This window comes from Ammodytes marinus (assembly GCF_949987685.1).
Source record: "Ammodytes marinus genome assembly, chromosome: 12".
Lineage (NCBI taxonomy): Eukaryota > Metazoa > Chordata > Actinopteri > Uranoscopiformes > Ammodytidae > Ammodytes > Ammodytes marinus.
In genome coordinates, this window is record NC_137216.1 from 16,690,036 (window position 1) to 16,714,436 (window position 24,401).

At 39.8% G+C, this 24,401-nt stretch overlaps 3 protein-coding genes across 4 annotated transcripts; all 3 read right to left on the reverse strand.

Annotated features, from left to right (window-relative positions):
* Nucleotides 1-2,562: 2,562 nt before the first annotated feature.
* On the reverse strand, nucleotides 2,563-3,808 carry gcgb (glucagon b; the record flags this gene model as incomplete). The annotated part of the gene is made up of 3 exons (XM_080037781.1): nucleotides 2,563-2,683; nucleotides 2,952-3,107; nucleotides 3,714-3,808. The coding sequence occupies 3 exons, from the start codon at nucleotides 3,806-3,808 to the stop codon at nucleotides 2,563-2,565; spliced, it is 372 nt and encodes a 123-aa protein (XP_079893907.1).
* A 1,322-nt stretch (nucleotides 3,809-5,130) lies between these two features.
* Nucleotides 5,131-12,395, reverse strand: fap (fibroblast activation protein, alpha). Of its 2 annotated transcripts, XM_080037804.1 has the most exons (27): nucleotides 12,278-12,395; nucleotides 12,092-12,186; nucleotides 11,792-11,873; nucleotides 11,264-11,350; nucleotides 11,052-11,146; nucleotides 10,872-10,946; nucleotides 10,663-10,715; nucleotides 10,363-10,435; nucleotides 9,964-10,084; nucleotides 9,717-9,871; nucleotides 9,447-9,544; nucleotides 9,202-9,331; nucleotides 9,069-9,107; nucleotides 8,875-8,973; nucleotides 8,704-8,774; nucleotides 8,571-8,624; nucleotides 8,332-8,456; nucleotides 8,106-8,156; nucleotides 7,731-7,829; nucleotides 7,413-7,482; nucleotides 7,117-7,311; nucleotides 6,917-6,971; nucleotides 6,731-6,830; nucleotides 6,144-6,202; nucleotides 5,958-6,030; nucleotides 5,699-5,772; nucleotides 5,131-5,580 (listed from the first exon to the last, which is right to left on the reverse strand). In XM_080037804.1, exons 2-27 carry the CDS (start codon nucleotides 12,092-12,094, stop codon nucleotides 5,479-5,481), a joined length of 2,238 nt encoding a protein of 745 aa, XP_079893930.1. In that variant the 5' UTR covers nucleotides 12,095-12,186; nucleotides 12,278-12,395; the 3' UTR covers nucleotides 5,131-5,478. The 2 variants fall into 2 exon arrangements, with proteins under 2 accessions (XP_079893930.1, XP_079893931.1); XM_080037805.1 differs by lacking the exon at nucleotides 11,792-11,873 and having other exon boundaries at nucleotides 12,092-12,388.
* A 135-nt stretch (nucleotides 12,396-12,530) lies between these two features.
* Nucleotides 12,531-23,786, reverse strand: ifih1 (interferon induced with helicase C domain 1). The gene is made up of 16 exons (XM_080037660.1): nucleotides 23,280-23,786; nucleotides 22,797-22,971; nucleotides 22,519-22,644; nucleotides 21,298-21,348; nucleotides 19,207-19,433; nucleotides 18,330-18,540; nucleotides 17,130-17,347; nucleotides 16,271-16,372; nucleotides 16,036-16,159; nucleotides 15,725-15,940; nucleotides 15,151-15,407; nucleotides 14,913-15,062; nucleotides 14,361-14,522; nucleotides 14,061-14,254; nucleotides 13,790-13,883; nucleotides 12,531-13,427 (listed from the first exon to the last, which is right to left on the reverse strand). Exons 1-16 carry the CDS (start codon nucleotides 23,709-23,711, stop codon nucleotides 13,230-13,232), a joined length of 2,937 nt encoding a protein of 978 aa, XP_079893786.1. The 5' UTR covers nucleotides 23,712-23,786; the 3' UTR covers nucleotides 12,531-13,229.
* Between the last annotated feature and the right edge of the window lie 615 nt (nucleotides 23,787-24,401).

Below are 24,401 nucleotides of genomic sequence, written 5' to 3' on the forward strand. Positions count from 1 at the left end.
TAAAATGTTAGCCCCCCGACGGTAACAGGAGCTTACAGTGGAGGGGGAAAGCACTTTGTTGATTTTTCAACATAAAAGCTCCTATACAGTAACTGGAGTTTTCTAGGAGGCAATGCGGGCCTTATTTTCTGCTATACTGTGGAATGCTCCAAAGGGTAGCAGGAGCTTATGGAAATTCCCATTTGTTTCTCCTACTTTAAAGCTAAAGTGCGTAACTTCCGTTGTCCGCATGAATAATCTACGTTAGGTAAGCGTGGATTTTTGCGTGGATTTTATTCCTCCTTCTTGATGTCCAGGTTTTTTCTTAGCAGTAGAATCAACAACTGAAACATTTCTCGGGTGCTTCTTGGGATTTTTCTGAACTCCTGGGCCAGTGTCAAGGGGTGACAGCAGTTTGTAAAAGCTGCCATACTGAGAAATACAGAGAGAGTTTATGGCGGACCGAATAGGATGAATCAACTTTTTGTCAACACGTTTGGTGTTGGCTTGAATGTAACTGATATTCATTTGTATGAAAAAGTAACGCACAATAGCTTTAAAGGTGCTGTAAGCGGAATGGTTCTTTTAGCTAACTTCCTGTCAGTTACTGCAGTTAGCAGTCCCCTCGCTCATCCCTACGTCACCACATTAATGCACTGCGGTCTTCAAGCAGCGAGTTATCTAGCATCATCTCAGATCCATACGTGTGATAAAACATGATAAAAATCATCAAAACAGACATTGGGAAGGCGAATAAACATTCACGCATCTGTCGGTCTGGCGTGCACCGGCAGTGAGACCATGAGTGAGACGGGTGTCGGTTTGTAGCGTTCTCTCTTGTGATTGGATATACATTTCGGGATCCTCCAATAAGTTTATTTGCCGATTACATGCAGAGCAGCTGACTGAGAGATCGGCTTTATGAAATGCGCACATTATGTAAGTGATCACTGTATGAACAAAGAGCGATTCAAAACTTATATTAACATAAATAAACTGCTTACTTCACCTTTAAGTAGACTTAATTTCTTGACAATCAACTCTCAACTCTTCTCAGAGCTTACACTTCACCCGCTTCCAGGTTTTTCAGCTGTGTACAGTGCAGTGCAGTGCAGTGCAGTGCAGTTCAGTGCATTTGAGCTTAAAGATTTTTCCCTTTGGCCATTCTTTTATTTTCAGCATTCACATTTCTGCAGGTAATACATTTAGTAGTTAGAAATTGTTACTGAAAGATGTTTTCTTCATCATATACATATTCTTTCATTGTATCCCCAAGACTCTGTGAGTTCTTTTTAGGCTCAAGTCACATACAATCAGAACTGTCAAATGATTCAGTATGTGCCATGTGTGGTGACGTGAGAGAAACAAAATTAGTGTCAGTGCTTGCTAACTGGATCAATGTCCAACTGATAAGCCCTTAGAGATTTGGCCCTACAAACTGAGTGAAGTGGGCACAGGTTCCTTGTAATCAACAGATGGTTTGACGCACTACGGAATGACAGCTCAGAGAGGTGGCACATCCCTGAGCATGTCAAGCTGCTGGCCCATGTGAATAACTGTTTTTTGTCTTAGTGCCAGTATAGGGAAGTGGAGCGTGTTGTCGACCCAGCCATTGTTCCCAACAAGTCCGGAGCTGATTGACATGATTGCCTTTGGTTTACCGTGGCCCTGGTTGGCCTGCTGTCAGAGTGAACAACTGACGGGTGACACACATCATCTTGTTACCTGGTGGAAATCCCACTGCATGCTAGCCCCCGGAGAGTGATGTGTAGATGGATTTCTGTTCTGCCTTCATAAACAGAAGGATTAGGAAAGCGTGACAGGTACACACCAGTGGTGCAGGCTGTCAAACCATGTTTTCCTGGCCCTAAATTAACACTTGTGTTAACGATATTCCTGGGTGAAGTCACTTAACAGCTTTTTTTTCTAACCCCATTGACCAATCAACTATATAGAAAATGTTCTCTTTAAAAATATTACTATTGATGAAAATTACCTTGCGTTTTAATTATATTCATGATGGACATTTACAGGAGGCCCCTATGTATTCCCTGAGATAGGTTTATGTATGTATGTATGTGATTTGTCAACACTTTTATACACTAAGATGTACATCATTGCCAAACAAACATTTCAAAAGAGGATCACGTTTCTTAAAGATGGAACTCGTAAGCATTGTACACATTTCTTTATTGAAAACTAAATATGACTTTTATCTGAATAATATAAGAAAATTGAGACTCTCCAAATCTGATTGTTAGTTTCATTTTAAGATCAATAATGTGATCGCAAAATATTCTTATGAATGTATGTGAGAATGAAGATGGAATATTCGAAAATGTGAAATGTGAATAAAAATGAAGCATGATGGCAGTCTTTGATGGAAAATCCACACAGCTTTTATGATTGAGACACAATTCAAACATACTGTGAATAGTTTTGCATTTTCACATATCCAGCAGAGCTTCTTATGAAGGGGGAATTTAATAGCAAGAAAAAGGCTTGTACAGAGTGTGGAACATAGAAGAACACAGAATCAGTGTGGACTGTTGCATTATTTAGGGGCCCTCTTGGGAGTTGACTTTACTCTCTTCTGCCTCGGCCGGCCTTAAGCCAGGTCACAAACTCCTTGGCCGCCTGGTCCTGCAGGTAGGAGCTCACATCACTGGTGTAGGTGCCGTCTGCGTGGCGTCTAAATACACTCCTACAGAAACAGACGTAGTCACAATTACTGTACGGAATTGTTTTGTGAAATACTATGGAAGAGTTCCATTCAGAATGTTCAGATAAAACATCATTTGGCGACCCTCAAGAAATCACAACCGTCCAGCACCAGGGGCATTGAGCAATCTACAGTATTAGTGTAATTAAAGCCAGACTTGCAGTTTTCTCTTCATATTACAGACTTCTTATATTAAATACAGTGATGGCTCCAAGTCGAATAGATTCAGAAAGAAATGAGGCAAACTCACCCGTTTCTTTTCGAGTTCTTTAGCCACTGGACAAAGTCTTGTGCTCTTCTCGTCTCCAGGTATTTGCTGTAGTCGTTAGAAAAGGTTCCCTCTGAATGTCTCTTCATGTTTGAGAGCTCAACGGGCTCGCTCAGCATGGAGTTTTCGGTCAAAAGCCTGGAATTGATGGAGATGATTAGGCTTAAGCTGACACAGTCGATTCTCTATAAATCTCTGTCCTTTATCTCTCTAGTAGAGCACTCTATGGGGCGGTCTTCCCCACAACACTACTGTTTATCCTGCTTTATTCTTCTCATGTACCAACTGCTAATAATACATTTCATAAAATGCCTAATGTCTCATGATGTCTCAATACATGACAAAAAAGAAGGTGCAAAAATATCATTGAGCGTAAACCCCTTCCACATCAAATCACTAACTTCCCAAAAAATGCTAATAAAAATTAACTTTTCCTACCGGTTTTCTTATTGAGAATTTAAATGGACATAACACTAATTCCATTTGCTCCATTTGCACCTTTCATTTGCAAAAACAAACACAAAAATAGAATAAATTTAAATTCACCAAAAAGGGAATACGAAACCTTAATAAAAAAAAGTTAGTTTCTATTATCCTGCAATGCCCAAAGGTATATTCTAATGATCTGAAACACCCTCTCACACCCTTACGTTAAAAACGAAAGGGTGTGAGATATGCCAAATCCTCTCATCAAGGATCTCCTGATTTCTGGTCAATGTGAAGGACACTATACGCAGATCTTACATGGAGTTGCGGTCTGTGTCCTGGTCAGGCACCTGCCAGCTGCTTTGGATGATGATGAGGAGCAGGAGTCCAGCCAAAGAGTGAGCACCTTTCATTGTTTCAACTTCTGAAAGATGAGCAGAGAGAGAGAGAGAGAGAGAGAGAGAGAGAGAGAGAGAGAGAGAGAGAGAGAGAGAGAGAGAGAGAGAGAATTTCAATACAGTTTGAGAGATTGCAATAATATGAAGACATTTTCTGGAAGTTTGAGAGCAAGATGGTTCACAAATTCTCACCTGTGTCTGTCGAGCTTCTGAAAGAGGGATTGTCACAGTGTGTGGATAGTTGTCCTTCCGTCCCTCTTGGCTTCTCAAGCTGTTTTATGGTCCCCCTCTTGATCAGCCCAGCCTTATATAGCGGAGCTGAGGAGCGTTCTCCAAGGTGACTCCCCCGTCACAGAAAAAACCTCAGCATATCCTCTGTTACCCTCAACCCATTAGTCAGCTTCCGTCACACTCCACTGAATGTATTTGAGTTTGTTTAGAGGGGGAAAAAAACTCCAGCAAAATGGGTGGTAAAAGCTACCGGGCGTTATAATCAAACATGACCTCTACCTTGACAAACAAATACTGACAAAGACTGGCACCCACACCTCTTTAAATGAATGTATCAGTGTCATGAAAAATCAAAACAGAAAAATGTCAGTCAGTCGAAATATGTGTGATCTAATCATTTAGATTTATAGCAGAGCTACATTTTTTCTAAATAATATTGTCTAGTATTCTATCTACAATGTAGATGGAATACTGTGTGTAGATTATACATTATTAAAATCTAAATTGAGCCATAAAGGTAGACACTGCAGGTGTATAGGGTTAATGTTCAACATATAGATATCATCATGAAACGATGCCAAATAATTACTTGCATTAAAACTATTATTTTTTGTATAACAATTTTCTTTTAGAAATGTTTGAATGAATATTTTTATTTGGCAAAATATGATTATGTGTAATTTTGCATCTCTCTAAAATACTAACATGTAGATGTTGGATAAAGCCAGAGTTACAATCTTTATTGAATTACTGACGCCAACAGACAAGGTTTAATAAGATCAAAACCTAAATGTACTGTCTAAACCCATCTTAGACCTATTTAAACTAGTAGGAAAGAAGACATGTTACGCAAGCACAATAGCCCAAAATCTCCAAATTAGCCTGTGCTTTTCAATGTTAGCAAACATTTTCTTACCTGCTGAGTCTTGCCTTAAAACTTATTTGAAGTTATGTTCTTATATTAAAATTCATGTGACCACATTAAAACATGTTGGGTGTTTATTGAGAGACAAATTATGCATACCTTATTTATTGTTGTTATGTGTATTCCATAAGGGTGTGTGCAAAAATCCCAATATTCTTGAGAAATAAATCAACTGTTATACTGTATTCAAAACAATGTTTATTTCACTTTAAGAAGGACATGACTCCAACAAATCACAACACTCCACAACAAATCAGTGCAGTGCAATGTAGCTATTGTTATTGTTATTATATTCACATAACAAACTGCCTTCAACCATAAAAGCATGCAAGGACTTGTAGTATGACTTCAATTTTAGATGCCAGATGTCTTGACAAAAGTTTCATTATTCAACAAAAAATAAAAATGCTCATTATTCAACACAAAAATAGAAATGTACAGAGTTCAACCTGACACTTTAATATCAATAAGATATATAAAAAAATGATAATGATAATGTTCACTATAAATGATGTCACATTCTTCACATCTATTTGGGATGAAGGAGGCATTTCTGCAGGAAGTGACTCATGAGGTTGTAGTTGTGATAGTAGGCTGATCCTCTGAGAGCGTGGTCCCTGTCAGTGTACCACTGAAATTAACACCAAAATCACATTAGTACATGGGCCACTTTTTTCCCATTTAAAACATTCAGTAAGTCAACACCATCGAGGCCAATATGAGTCCCACTTCCCTGAGCCAATATTTACCATTGTCTCAAAGTCCACTTTCTCCTCCACTAGAGCTCTGGAGATATGTGCTGCCTGCTGGAAATGGACATTGTCTACAGGAAAGAGTGTGTTCACTACGTGACTTAACATCAAAGCTCAGGTTTCCATTAAGACAAATATAGAGTCCATTTGTGCAAGGCTTTACCGTGCTACCTGGTACACTGTTGAGAAAGTGGCCTACAACATGCTCAGAAACAACAGAAAAATAAGTGTATTTGGAAGAAATGACTGAACCTACCATCTGCTGTGCCATGAACCAATAGATAGTCGACTGTTTTGAAGTTCTTTGCTCTGGCTGTCACGGTGGAATTCTTATAAGCAAAATACACATGTTATTGTTTATGTTAAATTGTAAAACACAGAGGTCTAAATGTGTAGTGGTTTGAAAGGATTATTGTAAAAGAGGTGAATTGTCTTTTATTACCAAGTAAGAGTCTGAATTCTCTGTGGGATTGCCCATGTAGCGCTCAGTGTACACTGCATCTGCAAAAGACAATTGGGAGGAACATTATACAAACCCCCAAAAGAAAACAAAGTTTTTAGATTGTTGAACGATGAACCAATGAGTACGATGAACTTTTAAATATTTCTGAAACAGTCTCATTATTCCTCTGATATGATAAATGACATGTAACAGCAAACGAGACCATCAGTGCAAGGAATGCTATTTTTATATAGTTTTTCTTAATGCCTTTGTCATGGATACGCTCACCACCAGGGAACAACAGCTGTCATTGTAAAAACACTACCAATTTTGTCCAAAAGGGGGGGAAAAATGAACACAAACTGAAAGTTCCTCGGACAAATTTGAATCCTTAAAGGAAACTCCACATATCAAACAGCTGACTATCGAGAGTAAAACAATTTTATTGAAGTGTAAATCGGTGGAGTACCCTTTTAAGTGCACTTCAAAAATTACTTAAAAGAAAGAATAAAGTGCTCTCAGAACAAACTGTAGAAATACATATACAGAATACTATATAATACAGTATGTATTGTATGCAAACCAACCATAATACTCCCACTTGGCTACTGGGGCAACTGCTATTCCACACTTGAGGAGTCCAGTTCCAGCACCCAAGGCCATTGAGGTGACGTAACCACCATATGACTAAAGGTCAGAAATGGTTACATTTTAGAGAATGCAAAACCATAAAAGATAGAAAAGTGAAAGGGGGAGAAAGCGATAAGACGTACCCAGCCCCAAATTGCTATTCTGTCTTTGTCGATAAAACCCATGTCGATGAATTTCCTGCAACACAGATACAGTATAATTTATTTCTGGCAATTTTTTTGTTTGTTTGCTGATTCAATCACCTTTATTAAGATTAATAAGACATTGTGAATTAAACAGAAGGATGCATGTGATGTCAAAGAGGTGATTGAAGGCCTTTTACCTCACAGCTGTTAGCTGATCTTCCACTTCAAACGTTCCAAGGCGCATGTAGATTGCGTGCAATATGTCATCACCTTGGTAACCGCTTCCCCTTCCATCAAAGCTGGCGACAATGATTCCATGAGTACTGGAGAGGTACGTTCCCCAGTTCAGCTTGAAACGGTAGTCCACCCGCTGACTACAGGGGCCACCGTACCTGCACAGGCCAGAGACAGCATGCGCCATCAAATGTTAACAGACAGTTCTTTGAATGAAATTGAACTGGAAAGGGGTCGCTGAGGAGTGTTGTTTACTCACACATCAATGAGAAGAGGATATTTCTTAGACCTCTTGAAATTGGGTGGTAACATCATTTGATACCAAAGATCTGTTGGCAAAACAAACAAAACTTCAGTAATACTGAAGTGTACAGTGCACTAATACTGAGAATGGACTTTTTCAGTAAAGTAGGAGACAGAAGTTTTTTTGCAAAAAAGAATGGAAATCTTTTTTTTTCTCTGTGTGGAAAAACCAGACCAACATATTCGTATTTATATTATTATCAAAACTTATTTTTTAAAATTACTATAATATGACTTTGAATGTTTTGGAGGGGATCTTAAAAACACGTCTCACCAAATCCTGCAACTCTTAAGGTGCCATACTCCATTGTTGGCATTTGGAATTCGGACAACATGTTTTCCAATTCTTTGTTGTCTTCAAGAACGGATAGCTCTGAAAAAAATATATAACAGTTTAAAAACTATTGCCATACAGGAAATAAGTGAGGTGAATAAATAAAACTAATATAAGAGTGAAAAATGAGTGTGTTAAGTACAGAAAAGAGCCTCGCCATCACACAGTGTACACAGGACACAGAGCGTTTTATCAGAAAAACTGAACCATTTGTATGGCACACTGACTGACATGATAAAATTATAAAATAATTTGCAAAAGATGATACAACAATGGGCTCAGGCTAAATGCATAAAACTTCACAAGCATCCAGACCTGCAGTTGGGCCTCTGTTGTCCCTGAGTGTGTACAGGGGAAATCCAGGTCCTGGTAAACACGAAAACATTGTTTTTAAATGGACACATAGTTGATTTGACGTGAACTCTTCTGGAAGTGTTGGAAGTTGGTATTTATTCATGGTCTTGGCACAGATTATCCTTCCCAGATGCTACCCTTTGACCGTGGATGACTTATTGCATAGGGAGGAGTGGGTGTAACTGACCGTAGCAGTCCATTCGGTAGAAAGAGGCGTCAAAGCTGAAGTAAGCCGAGTTGTACTGACACCTGTCCTTATTCAGGCTGCAGGTGAGGCACTCAGGGATAGAAGGGATGCTTTCAATCATAACCCTGACCAACAAACAACAAATAGCATCTCAAGTCAGTTTTGCCATTCGGTTCATGTCAGTTTGTAAAATTTGTGTCTTTGCTTCTGTCATCGCACAGATAAGAAGAATGTCTTACTTGTAAAGATTTCTCTTTACGGCTATTCCTTGGTACTCGTTGCTACAATAATATCTGTAAAAAAAGAGTCATGTATTTTCTTTGCCATTAGTGTAATTTTCTTAGAAATGTACTGTAAGGTACTTTCACTCACATGGCATCTTTAGTCAACTTGGATATGTAGATGACTTCCCACTTCCCAGAGGTTACGGGTGTCGCTTTGCCCTTGAGAAAATGCCTTTAGTGAGTATAACACTCTTCCCCAAAGACAGCTGAAAGCTACATGTCAGCTGATTATAAGTAAATATAATTGAGAAATACTTACATCTTTCACATAATGGATATGTTTGTAGCCCTTAGTGTCACTCATCACTTTGTAAAAACTGAGTTTATCTTCAGCAAAGAATAGAGGCAAGGGCACGTACTGAAAAACAAGGGATTTATCTTTTGGTCATACACCATTATCAAACAATTCACTTACAATCAATAATCTACGGTTGTAACGTTTTGGGAACTTACGTGGCCGACCCAGCCTGTCTTGCTTCTCTGCTCAAAATTCTATAGAGAGTGGGGACATGTATTGGTGTTAATCAGCGTTTCAGTGCCATGACCATGAAGTCAGCTTATGATCTCGTGACCGCTTACAGCGTACCTGGTTCTCTTTCCAGCTGTTTCCGTCTAAGTCGTAGATTTGCACGACCACATAATTCTGTTTCCTCGTGAGCCACTGCACAGCGACGCGTTCGTCTGTGAGCCAGTTCACCGAGCACAAAATGTGATCACTGAGCAAAGGAGACAGAAAGTGACAAGGTTCACTTGTAAGACACATGTGTATTGCATTTGCCTCAAAACAGGTAATACAGTTTGATGGAAGCCATGTTAAAGATTTTTACAGACCCAGATGCAATAGAAGCGGGGGCGGCCACCTGTGTGCGCAGGGATGGGTCTGTGGTGTCTACAACAAACAGCTTCACCTTGGTAAGGGTCGACCCAGCCTTCACCAAAGACAATAAAATGTTACTTTCTTAATGAAGAGGGTGAGGAAGATCAAGTATGGAGTAGACAATGTGAACAGTGCACTGGCTATATAATTTCTGCTTTATAAATAAATATTGACTCATCATCAGTGCAGGATATTGCATGCAATCTCCACATAAAAAAACCCACCTTTGGGTACGGAACCGCAACTGTTTCAGGATACTGCTTGTATCCATACCAGGAGAACTCCACTTTTTGAACGTCCGTGTCGTTAAACTCTATGTAGGCCAAGCGTTTTCCAGTTGATGACCACCATATCGCCCCGTTTGCTGCAAACACTTCCTCTGAAATTGTCGTGAGAAAAGACAACCTGTAACCATCTTCCGAGCAGAGACACACAGATCCACACCCTTTGAATTGGGGGAACGTCGCTTACCTTCGTATACCCAGTCAGAGACACCGTTAAGGATCTCATTCTTTTTCCCATTGTGGGTCACTTGAACAGCTTGGGCCGTGACATCGGATTTGATATAAATGTTGAAGTCTGAGACGTAAGCCTGCAAAACAGAATGTTGTAAGTAGTTTTTGGTGATTTCATATGACAAAATACAGTAAGACGCCATACTTCAGATAATAACTTCTCTCCGTCGAATACACTTATACTACAATCTTGCAGGGCCTCATATTTATTGAGCAAAAAACAACAAGTGCCATGTTGCCTGACATACCAAGGCAATTTACAGGATGTCATGTAAGCCAGTGAGGTCAAAGGAGATGTAATACTAGTCACTCCAACTTAATGTGAAGGGTGCATGGTAACATGGTGTTAACTTACATATGCGTTTCCTGTTGTGGCCCAAGTAAAGTACTGCACAACGGTTGGAAGATTAGCAGGCATTACAAAAGTTCTGGAAAGAAATATGAAAATTATTTAGTCTGATACCAAGTAAATCACTGCCTAATTAGTGTGAGGTGTCTGTCCATACAGGGTTAAACAATGCACTTTATCACTATGGAAGAATTTGATAGATTATCAGTGTAAAAGCCACAATGCACCATCAGTTCCCTTATGTTTGAGTTTACATAATCCTGCAGTTTATGAGTGACAAGATCACAATGAAACAAGGCAACTTACGAACTCTCCCTGTTGTATATGGAGTAAGAGGCGGTGTATGAATGTCTCCATTTCTGTTGGTTTCCAAACATAAAACATATTTCGAGACTTTTGTCAATCACTTTTATTTTATAAAAAGCTTAGGGGACATTTGCAGTGAACCACAGGAACTGTTTGAATGACTTGACAAACAGACGCTGACTGGGGAACATTCACTAGGAGTTTCTCACCTTTGTGTAATTGCTTTCGAAAGCTATGTATTTATAATCACCCGATAACATGTAATCCGTGGCATCCACTTGAGCCTACAATGACAATGATTATGGAAATATTAGTGTAAAATATAATTTATTATTCATTTGACAAAAAGAGGTTTGTATGTACTAAGTGTTCATATGTGAATAAATTACAAAGGTTGAATTGCTCAAATATAGAGACTCTTCGTTTGTTTCAGCATCATGGAGGAAGACGTTCCCATCTCTTGTTTTATGCAGATACTCTTTGTCTGCAGGTAGAAAAGACAGGAAATTCACTTTTGAAAGATTTGTTGACGACATGAAGATTTATATATTGTCTGGCCATAAAAAAACAGAGTAGAAATAGAAAAGAGGTGACTCCATACCTGATATCCAATACAAATTGTAGGATTTCCACCTAATGGTGTCATTGAAGTAATCTTCAAGGGTGAATGGCCTTTTGTTATCAGGGTCTGAAATGAAGCACATATTGCATTTATTTTGTCAACACCAGAGCTTGTTGAAATATAAAAAATTTGAAATGTTGGTATGAAAAATAAAAACACCCATGCACACGTTAGTCACGCGGTGGCGCAATTTGAATTGCATCTTCCAGAAGCATGCTTTTAAACTGATGATCCACTCGCAGCCAGAGCAATTTATCATATCATTGTTGAAAGTTGTTCATAGATAGATTTGAAAAGGAAATAAGTCAGGAAAGCAACTTAATTACACATATTTAGATAGTAAACATTTAAAAAGAAAATAGTAAATTATTTAACACACGAAAAAAGCTTTTCTAGTTGAAAAAATTTAATCAAACTCAACACGTGCACCCACCCACATTAAAGAACTGTGCGCGCGCGCACACACAAACCAAACACACACACACACAGGCCCAAGTTACAACTTACTGCTGAAATAAACTGCTGGGATTGTTATTAACGTGATGACGACAACCGCCCCCACCACCCCCCACAGCACCTTGTTGCAGCCCTGTGAAAGGTGAAAAAAAAGTTGCAAAAAAACATCACACACACAACATAAGCTGCCGGTTCACGTTCTCCCGCTGTAGTCTTTTCATTTATCCGAACAATGAGTTCCATTCTCTCCACAGTGAGTACTCCTGCATCTTTACAAAGGATTATCTTTGTATTTTTAGTCGACTTTCTTTTCTTTCCACCACTGAAGCTGATGATAAAACGTTTACTGACCATGATGCAGAAGAAGTCTCCGTGAAGCTCCCAGTCTCTAATAATCCTTAAAGGTCGATGATATGAAGTTCAAAGTGACCTCTTGGACAATCAGCCTGGTAAACATAATCGCTCTGATAAACAACGACCCGTAACAATGGCTTTAAACTTAATATGGCAATATAAGCCAACTGAGCACCGTCCTACTTTAGCTGAAGCGGGCTTCTCACAGTTCTCGCTGCATTCCTGAGGAGTCCGACACCAGACAGATGCCTCTCTCAAGTCAGCAGCCTGTACAACTTTCCAAGAGCGCACAACTTGCTGGTATTTAGGAAGTGGCTTTTTCACCGAAGGCGCAAGTCATTCACTCGAGTTTTTCCTCCCCCTTTGTCATATTTTCCAGTTGTAAAAATACCATAGAAGTAAAATAGAACAAAGTCGGGTAGTTAGTTATAGGGTCAGACTTTATTGTATTGTGGGTTCATTATAAAGAGCATTAATGCAGTACAAAATTACAGTACGTAATTAAATCCAGACAATGGACACACCTTTAGAGCTGCAGGATCCATGCATCATGGGTCTATGCGCATGTCTAATCTGATCATATCAGACAAAAATTTTGTTAAACAAATGTTCTAAAAATAGCAGGTCTGACTGGTTCGACAGTAGTGACTCACTAACGATTGGATGGGAAATCACAAGCACCTGTTTGTCTGCTTGTGTGTTGACAGGTGGGCTCTGAGGGGCTATCACAGGCTCAGTGGCTCCCATATCATGAGACCACAGGGGTTTGAGAGGATGTTTTTTGTTAATACATTTTTCCCCAGTTTATAGTGAAGCATGCTTGATACATTTAATTATTTTTACAGAATCCAAGAAGAAAATAACATGTATATTATCCAGTACACCAACAATCCCAGGGCAAATTCATATTTTGACAAATATACATACCAATTAAATAAGCCCTTTACAGATAAAATGGAACATTACAAACTTAAATCCACCACCACCACAAGTGACTCTAGTTATCATGACAGCAAGCATTGCATTCAGCAGAGTGATGGGTCAGTTGTTATGCAGTGAAAGCTACATAGTTCAAATAAAAATGCATCAGAAATCAGTGTTGATGTGGTTATTTGTGAATCGCCATAGATTTGACTTATTGGGTTTCTTCGTCATCTGAGCTCTTTGCCACGCGTTCCGCATGTTCAGCGTAGTCGAAGGCAGGGAACTTGACGGGGAGCTCATTCCACCTGGTGCATTTGCTTATCTTCTCTCCTCTGAACGTCACGACAAAGTGTTTCACATGTAGACTAGGGCAGTCGATCCCGCGATAGAGCATCATCGAGCCCCATCTCTGCAACAATCATTTTGTTAGGAGGTTAGACGGAACAGAAACATTTGGTAGTATATGTAGGTCTATACATCATGTGAGAAAAAGGTGTGTTGATGCCTAGTCTGGACCCATTTCCCACTTCTCCCTGGGGAGATTTTCTGTCAGCTGCATGACAACACATAAACCAATCCCTTTATATTGGATGGGCAGATATTCAAATGATATCAATACTCTATAATAATCTAACTCTTGGCAAGAAAGAAAAGGTGCATTTTCCAAGATGCCAAACTATTGTTTTGAGATGTAGCCTTTGAGGGGATCTGCTTTTTTCTCTAACCAATCCCCAAGAAAAAAACTAAAAATATTTATATAAATACATTTACCTGCCCACAGTCTTTACATGCTATGTAGAGATTGGTTTCGTAATCTAGAAGTCGTTCTTGAAGAGTGGTGTTTTCTCTCTGAATGAAAAGTTCACTGGAACAAAAATAATTGTCAGCATCTGATTTTATTTTGGACCACATTTGCTTTGCATTAGGTGTATAATTCATTGTCAGCATGTCCTTTAAATTATGGCATACACTTTACAGGTCACCCAACACCCACAAATATAATGTAATGTGATGTAATCTTAAACTGAATTATAATTTGTACCTGAACTCTGATGTGACATTGACTCTGTGCATATCTTCTATGATCTGGATGTCTTGGCCGTTGCAGACAGGTTTGCTGCAGCCCCGACAGCTAAACTTGACTTCAGACGGTTTCTCATTCCTTATGTCTTTCTGCTTCTTCTTTTTTGTTCTCACCTTCTCCTCCATTACAGCCTGTAGCTGAAATTCTGTGATCTGATCAAAGGAAAAATCATCACTGCGTAGTGAGTATCACAGCGAAGTGGGTTTAAGTTTAACTGACAAAAAAAGAAAATAAAGAAATCGTTTGACTTGAACATACCCGTTTGTCATAGTCTGCTGGAACTAAGTCCCTGATTTTGTCAATGGCTTTGTCCATCATGTTCTTGCGGTACTCATTGACCTGCTCCTTCTCAGTCACCCCAGAGTTCTTCACTCCGACCACTGTGTAACTGCTGTCCTCAGCTCTTCCTCTGCCTTGAGACTGCAAGGTAAAAAATAAAGTCACTGGTAAGCAACCACTTTAATATTACTGTAATACAGTATGGTGGTGACAAAATTACTAGACATGCAGTGGCAATAAAAAGTAAGTGCATAAGAGTTAATTGAACCATTTGTTGGATATTCTAAAATCAGGTTGGAAAAAGAAAGTAAATTCCTTTAGAAATAGGTCTAACCTAATTTATCAGCAATGTTACAGCATTGCATTAGTTTGTATATGACTTTGATGAAGACGAGACCACATGTTATGGATGAATTAAGCATAAATGTTGGCAATTCCAAAGGGTTCACTTTTTCTATTTCTTGGCACTTTAGAAGTGGTAAATGTTTTCAAACAGAGGTCAATACTCATTTGACAACTGACATCACTCACCTGAATCATAGAAATCTCATTGGTCACAAGGCCGTACCGGATAACCACATTGCACTTTGGTATGTCCAAACCCTCTTCTGCCACTGAAGTAGCAACCAGCAGATTGATGTCACCATTGCGGAATTTGTTCAACACATCCTTTTGCTCTGCCTGATATACAAAAGTTTACATTGAGACAGTTAAGTATGTAGTGCGCATGATGCTGCAGGCAAATGTTTGCAATGTAAAGTGCACTTACAAAGGTCATTGGTTTAACAAGACTCTGGTCTCCTCCTCCAATGACATATGCCGCTTTTACGCCGATATCAGCACACTTGGGGTTTTCCTGAATCCACTGACTTAGAGCAATCGCACTCCGACGTGTTTTGGTGAAAATGATCCCTCGGGCCTCATCTCTGCTGCTGAACTCTTGCAGTATTGTTGTTCTTAGTTTTGACAGACTGTCATTTTCATACTCTGGTTTCTCTGCAAGCATCTCCAGCTCCTTCTTGTTATCTGCCAGACAAAGATTTCAAAGAACCGAGGTAAATGCTTTGTGTCATTGTTTAAAGAGTCTTTTGATATTTTGGGGGATTCAGATATTTCCTTTCTCGATGGAAAGATCACAACTGTTCTCATGTCTGTGTATATACAGCTTCAGTAGGCAGCAGGTTAGCTTAATTTAGTAGAAAGACTAGAGAAGAGCTAGCCAGAATCCACCTTATAGCACTTTAAAGGCGTACTATGCAGAATATTCTTTAAAAAACAAAGTATATAGTCACACAAACTGCAGATAAACACACCACTTGGACTTCTGCCCAATGATACAATACCTTTAAATATATTGAAGAGGAATAACTCGGTATCTGTGATTTTTATACTGTGCTCATCGTCTGTTGATTGTTTCCTCTTCATCTCCTCCGTGTGGTATTGGCTCAGGAAACCAAGGGAATCCCGCATGCGAATGGTGCTGCAGAGATTCAGGCCCTCGCTGTACTGTCGAAGGTGCTCTGCGCAAACTCGCACGTCCTGATCTTCCTCTTTTGCAGCTAGAAATGGATTGAGAGACGTTTTTTAGATCCCAACAAGACAGGTAGCTTGGGCAAAGGGTTAGTAGGTAATGAAGGTAAAAAGTCCTGCTCACCTGTTCGCTCTTTTTGAACAACCCACTGTTCATAATTCTGAGAGCCAAGCTCAGCGGAAGGGCTCTGTCCAGCATGGGCGTGAATGGCGCTCATGATTTTTTTGATAACATCCCCAAATGGATCCTGAAAAGGATATTTGTTTGTATAAACATATACAACATAATGCCATGCCTTAGAGAGACGACCTGATGAATGAATAAAGTTATTAAATCAATCTTTATAAAAACGCCTTACCTCTTTTCTGTCCTCAAAAGGAATTGTTGTTTTTCTTTGCCCCTTTGTGAATTCCCCAAGTGTCCCTGTCATTATTTTGGAAGCGTCTAAGTTTGCACAAATCTGTGAAAAAGACACATAATAAAAAATAATATGAATCCCTCTTGGTGATACACACACTATTTGATGCACAAACTATTTGTACCACATTACTTTACTGAGTGCATAGGCAGTGGGAACATTGGGAATAGCCTGGCTTTGATTCAACAGGATCCTTGATGACTACAGTAAATTTAAGGTAAGTTACTTTATTAGTCAATTGTTACATTGACATATGTCTTTCCATATATCCCCTCTCAAGTTACCACACTTGGGTCAGCTGTAGTACAGCACCCGTGGAGCAGTTTGGGGCTAAGTGCCTTGCTCAAGGACACAATGGTAGAGATGGTGGGCACCGTACACATACTACCAACCACTACTAGTTCTACAACTAACACCCTTCTGTCCAGTGCCAGGGATCGAACCAGCGACCTTATGGTTACTGGTCGGACACTTTTCCTCTAGGCCATCCTACCACCCTCAGAAAAGCTGATAAAACTGCGGTAGGATTTACAAAAGTTGAAAATGTAACACTAAGAAAAAAAATTCAGTTTTTCATGTTGATCTGAATATAGTAGGCTTGGACGCAATTAAAGCAATGACTAACATTTTATGCAATCCATGAAAAGTATTATTTTGTGAAGCCGACAATGAGGAGACTGTGTCAAAATAAGTAAATTCAATTCTACAGAAATGTTCTGGTGTAGCAAATATTGAGTATGCATAGGCTTATATGTGCTAACATTTTTGGTGCAGACACAATGCTGAGAATAGTATTTACGCGCAGTATGTGGTCCACAGCTTTCTTCATCACCGTGGCTCCGCCGACCCCTGGTGAAGCAGTCAGGCCCAGAATCTGAGGGAGGGGCATGGGCTCCTTCTCCTCCTTCTTCAGCCTTTTATTCTTTTGCTTCTGCTTCAGGAAGCGCATCATTATGTGGTTGTAGACACCTCCTTTCTGAGTGTGGTGACACTCATCTATCACGATCAGTGTCAGATCTACAGTACATGAGCAAAAAAAATGATAGAATGTATTGCATGTGATACACAGTATTCCGTGGATAATATTCTAGTTGTAATGGAGGAACAACACAGTAAGAATATTGTTGTGGAGTAAGATTACAGCTTGCCTTCTTAAAACAATAACATTCTCATTTTGGCATTTCTCCCTCTGACATTATCGTCCATTATAAGAAATGCTCCAATTTTCTTAACCAGGCAGCGCTATTTTTGTGTCATTATTTGTTTCTTAAACAAAAAGGTGATTATCACTCACAGATTATAACATCTTCTGTAAGCGAGATTCTCCCACACAAACCAACACTTTTTCTAGGAACCTGATACAGCATTTCAAGCCACTGAAAACTGCTGAAAAACCGCTACTTAAAAAAAATTCAAACGTGTAAGTATGTGAAGTGAATTACAATCATTCACATGTACAAGTTTAACCAGAGTAATACAAATGTGTCCCAGGAGGAAAAGAGTAGGAGAGTGGCAGCTTGACGTGCTGTGGGTGATAGATGCTCTCATGTGGATTTGATCAGCCAGACACTGATGGCTTGAACAGACGTGTGGCCTGGAAAGTAAGAGGTAGGAAAAAAAAAGAAAAAAAGAAGCTCTCAGGCGTTTCAACAAACAGCATATGTTCCACTGAGGTGGCTATTCCACCTTGGACCGGTGAGTGCCAACAAGAGTGAACAGCAGAGCCAGAAGACTTTGACAATATCCTGTCAGGTATTATCAGGGGAGATATCATGAGTCCTCCGGGTGGTTTCTACTCCAATACCTGTCAGTGTCTGGGGTTTAAGCCTGGAAAGTTTTTTAACCAATGGTTTTATGAAACCCTTTAAAAACAAAAATCCAGAAATTTTAATTTTTCAAAAGCTCAATTTCACTCAAATCAAAGGTTAATTGCGCCAAGATAAACATTATTTCTATCTTTTGATATTTAGTTTTTCGAGCACTTTTTGTAAAACCATACCGCTTAAGTTCACCCCTTCGTCTTCTCCAGTGTCAGCCCTCTCCAAGTAATTCTCCAGAATCTGGGCTGTGCAAATGATGACGTCATTTTTCTCCACAATGTCTGTGAAAGAGATCTTGAGCTGGGAGTCTCCGCTGACTCTTTCCACTTTGTAAGTGTCCTTCAGAAACGGCAGAAACTCTTCGGAAAAATGCTGCTCGACCAGGGGAATCTACAGTACAAAGAGCACATCCAAGTTTACGATGTTGATCCTACAAAGTCAAAGTTTAACTAAACAAATAACTCTGATTAAGAGAGGCCTGTGTTGTTACTATAAACTCCCGATGATTTGTTTGGATACCAATGATTGCAGTGTTATGAATGTATTGACTACAGTCTGGTACAAATAAATATGTCCACACTTTTTTTAAGGCAGGGTTTCAAATTACTTGTGCAATGACTTCGAAGATGTACTGTTCATTGTTTAAGGCTCAGGGAAAGACACTCCCTTTTCTGCAGAAAACAACTAACCAAGTTATACTCTTTTATTTTCAGTGTTGAAGAATGAGCCACAAGGATCGGTCTCATGCCATCACTATTTCCGTTTTAAAACTCAACTAAATCGTTTAATAGCTGGAAAACCTGTAATCCAAAATGAGGTTAAGTAGTGATTTTTTCCAGTGCGGAGCAAATCACACCCCAGAGCCAAATAGTTACAAAGTGCAGGGGAATATCCAAACCTTATGGCATGCAATTTGTGCTGAGCTGACCCACATGTGCAAATTAACTGAAAGATAGAATGTTTTCGTTGGATTTGAAAGGGACATAAGTAGGTTACCATAATAGCACATAGTCTTACAGTTGGTCAGTATGGTATGCCAGACTTGGGCTGTAATACCTTGTTCACCAGGACAACCACTTTCCCTGATCTTCCCTCTGCCTTCCTGTGGTCCAGATGTTCTTTGGTAATATAAACTGCAACTCTGGTTTTACCACTTCCTGTTGGGAGGCATATGATGATGTTTTCCCCCTCCAAGGCTGGTCTTGCGACTTCCATCTGATAATCTCTTAGAACAATATGAGCTTTTTCTGGGCCTTCAGTTGCTGCTACCGAGTAAGTTCCATCTGTAATGCAGAGCAGAGGTTCAGACAGACTAAACTTCTGTCCATGTCAGCAAACCACAATTACAGGCATTGCCAGCAGGAAATGACTGTGCGTGTCATTGTTTGTGGCATTGGTCCTGTAGTGGAATGTGTTCTTAGAGCTCCTATTAAATAGGAAAAACGGACTGTATACATACACAGCGGATTCATTGTAAATGTTCTACTTACATTTAGCATTGTTAACCCACTGAATTTAAATCTACACTGACATAAGAAGTTTTCTGGAGCAACTTTTACAACATGCACTATAAATCATTGTCCCTGCACTATTGTACCGTATTTGCTTAATTCAAACCAAAAAGTCCAAAGATTTAAAAACTGTGCCATGTCCAACAGATGTACAAAAAATATATGTAATCTGGCCTTGTTAATCTAAAACGGGAAATCACATCAAAAGGGGGCCGATTCAACTGCCAAAGAATAATCATACCAATCAGGTACCAAATGTCCTAGTACAAAAAAGCATCTGTGTGCATCTATCAATCATTTCATCACATGGGATTTTTTTCTTGTTATCTATTGTTGCAGCATTTTGTATTATACTCCTGTTTGCAAGGACAGCTGATTACTATGATCCACTTCAGTCAGACTTTAAATTACTAGCAGCCTATGACTCATTAGCTCTGTCTGGGCTAAGGATAAAACATGACTAAGGCACCATGCAAATGTGCAAATACCCCCCTTCTCCACTCCCCTCTCCCCTCAAAGTTCTACATTCCCCCAATTATGAGTTCAAATCTTCAAAAACGTATCTCTTTTCTCAGCACAGACAGCTTTTAATTTCCCTCTTCCCTCTTTGTATGCCAGAGGTTAAAGTGTCGCTTCAGGCAAAACATTTAGATAGAAGTAAATACATGTCTGTGCCGATGGAGAGATAGAGCTTTAACAACAATAAGGAGTAAACACTAGACTGTGTATGCACTACATTTTTTCCAGCAGTTCCCAGACTCTCAACTTATTAGGGTAGGAAAGTCAACAATAAGCTTTGTTTAATACCGATCCAATAAGAACTGAAACCCCTTTTTTTGTGCAGTGAAACTAGGTTCATTTCCGAAAGACCTACAAGTAATGTTTCACTGTAACTTTTTTTGCAGGCTGGTGGAAAAATCGTTCTGTTTGAAGCATGCACTAGACAGGATTATGGCAAAACTCAAAATATTTATACAAACCGTATAACCTCATTTTTAGAATATAAAAGACACTTTCCCTGTTTCTTCTTGTCATATCATTATTTCCACTGCCTCATTAGTCCACATGCACTTCCTTTTGTGCCGCTCCTCTGCTCTCGGTTGATTATCCCTCCTAAAGCAATCATTTATTATGTGAACCCAATGTCAGGAGGCACACAGTATGAGCACAGTGCAGCGAGAGAAGAAGCTGAGGCAGTAGCTGCTGACATAATCAAACAAATTGAGCACGATATAAGCCTAGAGCAAAAAAGGAAGGCCCCTCTCTACGGCCACATGAATATGAACTGTTCCTTTACAATACTTTACAATCTGCCAATATAGAGTCAGCATGTGGTTTTCATTTTTAACTCTGGCTTTTGTCCTGTCCTCTTTGACCTCTATGTGGTTCATCATGGTTCACACATGGAACATATTCTTTGGTGTCAGGCAGCAAGGAGAAATGTTCCACTTGCAACACGTTCCAAAACACACTCGTTGTGCATTTATGATGCTATAAGAAGTCTACAGGACCCGTGTTCACTTTTCTAGCTGTGACTTGAGTTTGTTTTTTCATGTGTGGTCTAACGGGCCAGAACAAAAACGGACTTTCTAGACTTCTATCATACTTTAAATAGTTAAGGGTGAACTCATCCCACCTTGTAGTGATGGTAGTTTTCTGGATTCAGCGCTTTCTCCTTGGTATAGGTCTGAAAAGATATCAAAAAAGGAGGAACAATTACAGTCAAGAAAGACAAATCTTCACCTTGTTAACTGGGGTTAAGTGTAACAACTTACCAAAAAGCTAATTTCACCATTCATAGCTGGTAGTATCTAACCATGCAGGTAGTTACAGATGAACTTGCTATCAGGAAAGGTGAATTTATTTCAATGAACAATTCCCACTAGAGCGGGTTGGCCAATGATCCAAGAGTTGGCGGTTCGATCCCCACTCTGCCATCTGTGTCATGGTTGTTGTGTCCTTGGGCAAGACACTTAACACACCTTGCCTGGTGTGAATGTGTATGACTGCTATATGTTTGAGGTGGTGGTCGGAGGGGCCGTAGGCGCTGAATGGCAGCCACGCTTCCGTCAGTCTGCCCCAGGGCAGCTGTGGCTACTATCGTAGTTTACCACCACCAGTATGACTGTGTGTGAATGAATGGGACCTGGAACCCAAAGCGTCTTTGAGTGCCTTGAAACACGCTATATAAATCCAATCCATTAGAGTATTTGTTTGTCTTTCAGTTTTAGATATGTGACTTCTGTTTTTTTTTAATCTACTGTACTTACACACATTTTGATTAATATGTCCCCATAAACCTTTGCAAATTAAAGTTATCTCCATAGACAAACACACATAACAGAAAACTGCCTATTGGATAGTAGTATTAATGTCCAAATCATGTTATTTGGCTTAAAGTAGAGTAGGCAATTCTGGAGAATGCTTGTTGTCAAAATCACTTTGTCAAAATCAGTGAATATCTCTTCACGATCCGCTAACTGTCTGTACTGTGTGTGTGCAGTACAGACAGATCCAGTGTTAATCACACAGCCTAGGCTTTGTAAACGGGTATGTTGCTAGCTACGGTGGGCCCCCTTAGTTTACATACACTTTATTTATATACCCGATTACAGAACCTAGGCTGTGTATTAACACTGGATTTTTTTCAGCACACACACAGTACGGACAGGTGAGGGGATATTCACTGATTTTGACAAAAAGTGATCTTGACAACAAGTATTTTCCAGAATTGTTGACTCAACCTTTAATTTTTCAATACATTCTGAGTCAGGACCCTGAGTTATGTTAGCTGTTATCACTGTCTGATATCGATAGATATTTTTTTATTGATCATTTAACAGATGTGTGTTGTGACCTGTGGCTTCATCCTGAGGGCTGTCTGTAATGGTGGTGCTGCATTCAGATACTGCTGGATTCCTCTCTGTGGCAGCCTCACTCCCTGCATGCTCATCTTTCACTGGAGGCAGCTTCTCACCTGAGCCTAATAATAAATACATAAATCACACATTGGACGGTACTCAAACTAATTGTCTATAATTCAGTTGTAATAAGGACTCTACAGTTGTAGTTACCCACAACATTGACTCATTTGCATTCCATGTGAAGGGCGTGTGCTCCAGTAAAGTTAGTCACCTTTCTTGTCAGAGTCAAATGGGCCTCCAGTCAGCTCATTCAGGAGGACGTGGTGTCCAGTTGTACGCAGAATTTCAAGAAATGTAGAAAACCATCCTGGTTCACCTCTCACAATGCATCTGAGAAGTTCACTGGCTCCACTCATTCTTCCTAGGTTTTTTGTTGCAGCGTCAATCTAGAACACGAGCACAGTAACTGGAGAGGACTGGTTGTGCAATCAGAGTGAGGTGCAGTTATTTGCAAAACAGTTGAGCATATTTGTCTGCCACCTTGTGGTCAACCACTGCAATTACATCTAAAGGAAAAAGTTGAACAGTAAAAAGCCCACAAACTGCACAGAAGACATGCTGACAATTTGTTTATAATACATATTATGACCCTCTGAGGCTTTCATTATTCTCTGGGATTATAGTTGAGGTGCTGATCAACTCAAAGTGAACAATTATTAGCAGTAGATGCTTGACAACAGTGTAGGCTACTTACAATCTCTTTCTCATTTTCTGTGATCAGGTCTTTCGATGCACAGTGCATGCACACCTCCTCCGTCTTCATGTCCACAAGACTGGGACACAGTAATTCAATTAACCGGACATAGGAATCATTATCTGCCTCCACTTCAGGATCTGGTAGCTTGAGCTGCATGATATTCGCAGCATAGTTAAAACCTGCATTTTCCAACGCGTCTACAAATTCCCTGAACCAGCCAGGGCTTCGCTTCTTCTGGACCACGGTAAGGAGTTGATCAACGCCCGCTGAATTTCCCTCGTTGGTTGCCTTTTTTCGGATCCGTTCCTTTAGGTCCTTATCGATAGAGGGTAGAAAATCCAGCACCCGCTCAACCACTATATACTTTCGCAACCTCGGCCTAAAAGATTCAATGAGACGCTCGTCTACATCATCATTATCAGAAGCCATAATGACCCACCGTACCTATCGCCTATTTCTGATTACAACAGTGTGTTACAGACCTCAAAACAAAACACAGGCAGCTTAAACGATGACTCACTTCGCTTGTGTCGAGGAAACGAAACTGTTTCACTTTCGTTTCTCCCTAAATATCAATAGTTAAACTCGCCACTGGGTGTCAGTATTGGAGCGCAGTTGGACAGTCGCACAGGCCTGCAAACATTTTCATGTTTTAAACTGAGGCTGTTTTCTTTTGACACTTAAGTCAAATGTTTCTCATAACTCTAACAGTGAAATAAGGAGATTTTTAGTAGGCTACTTAGCTGTTAATTGTGCCGTTGAATTTGTGCATCTTCCTCTGCATCACTAGAATTTAGAATTATTGGAGGAACTTCTTTACAGGTCAATATAGCCTACTACTGTAAGTAGCCTATCCCAAGTTTAATTAAAGGCCCTGTGTACATTCACACAGGTGTTTTCAATCGAGGCTGATTAGGCCTCTCCCTCATGGTGGTGTGGCGTTTGATTGACTTTTCCCTGACTCATGTTGTAGCCTACCTAGAAAGGCGGGCAATTTGCACCTTCATCAGCATTGTTATTGTTACATTGACCTCAGTTTATACTATCTAAAACTATCTTGCCTTGGCCTCCTAAAAACTCTACTGCTACCAACACCAGCAACCAAGTATGTATCCTACC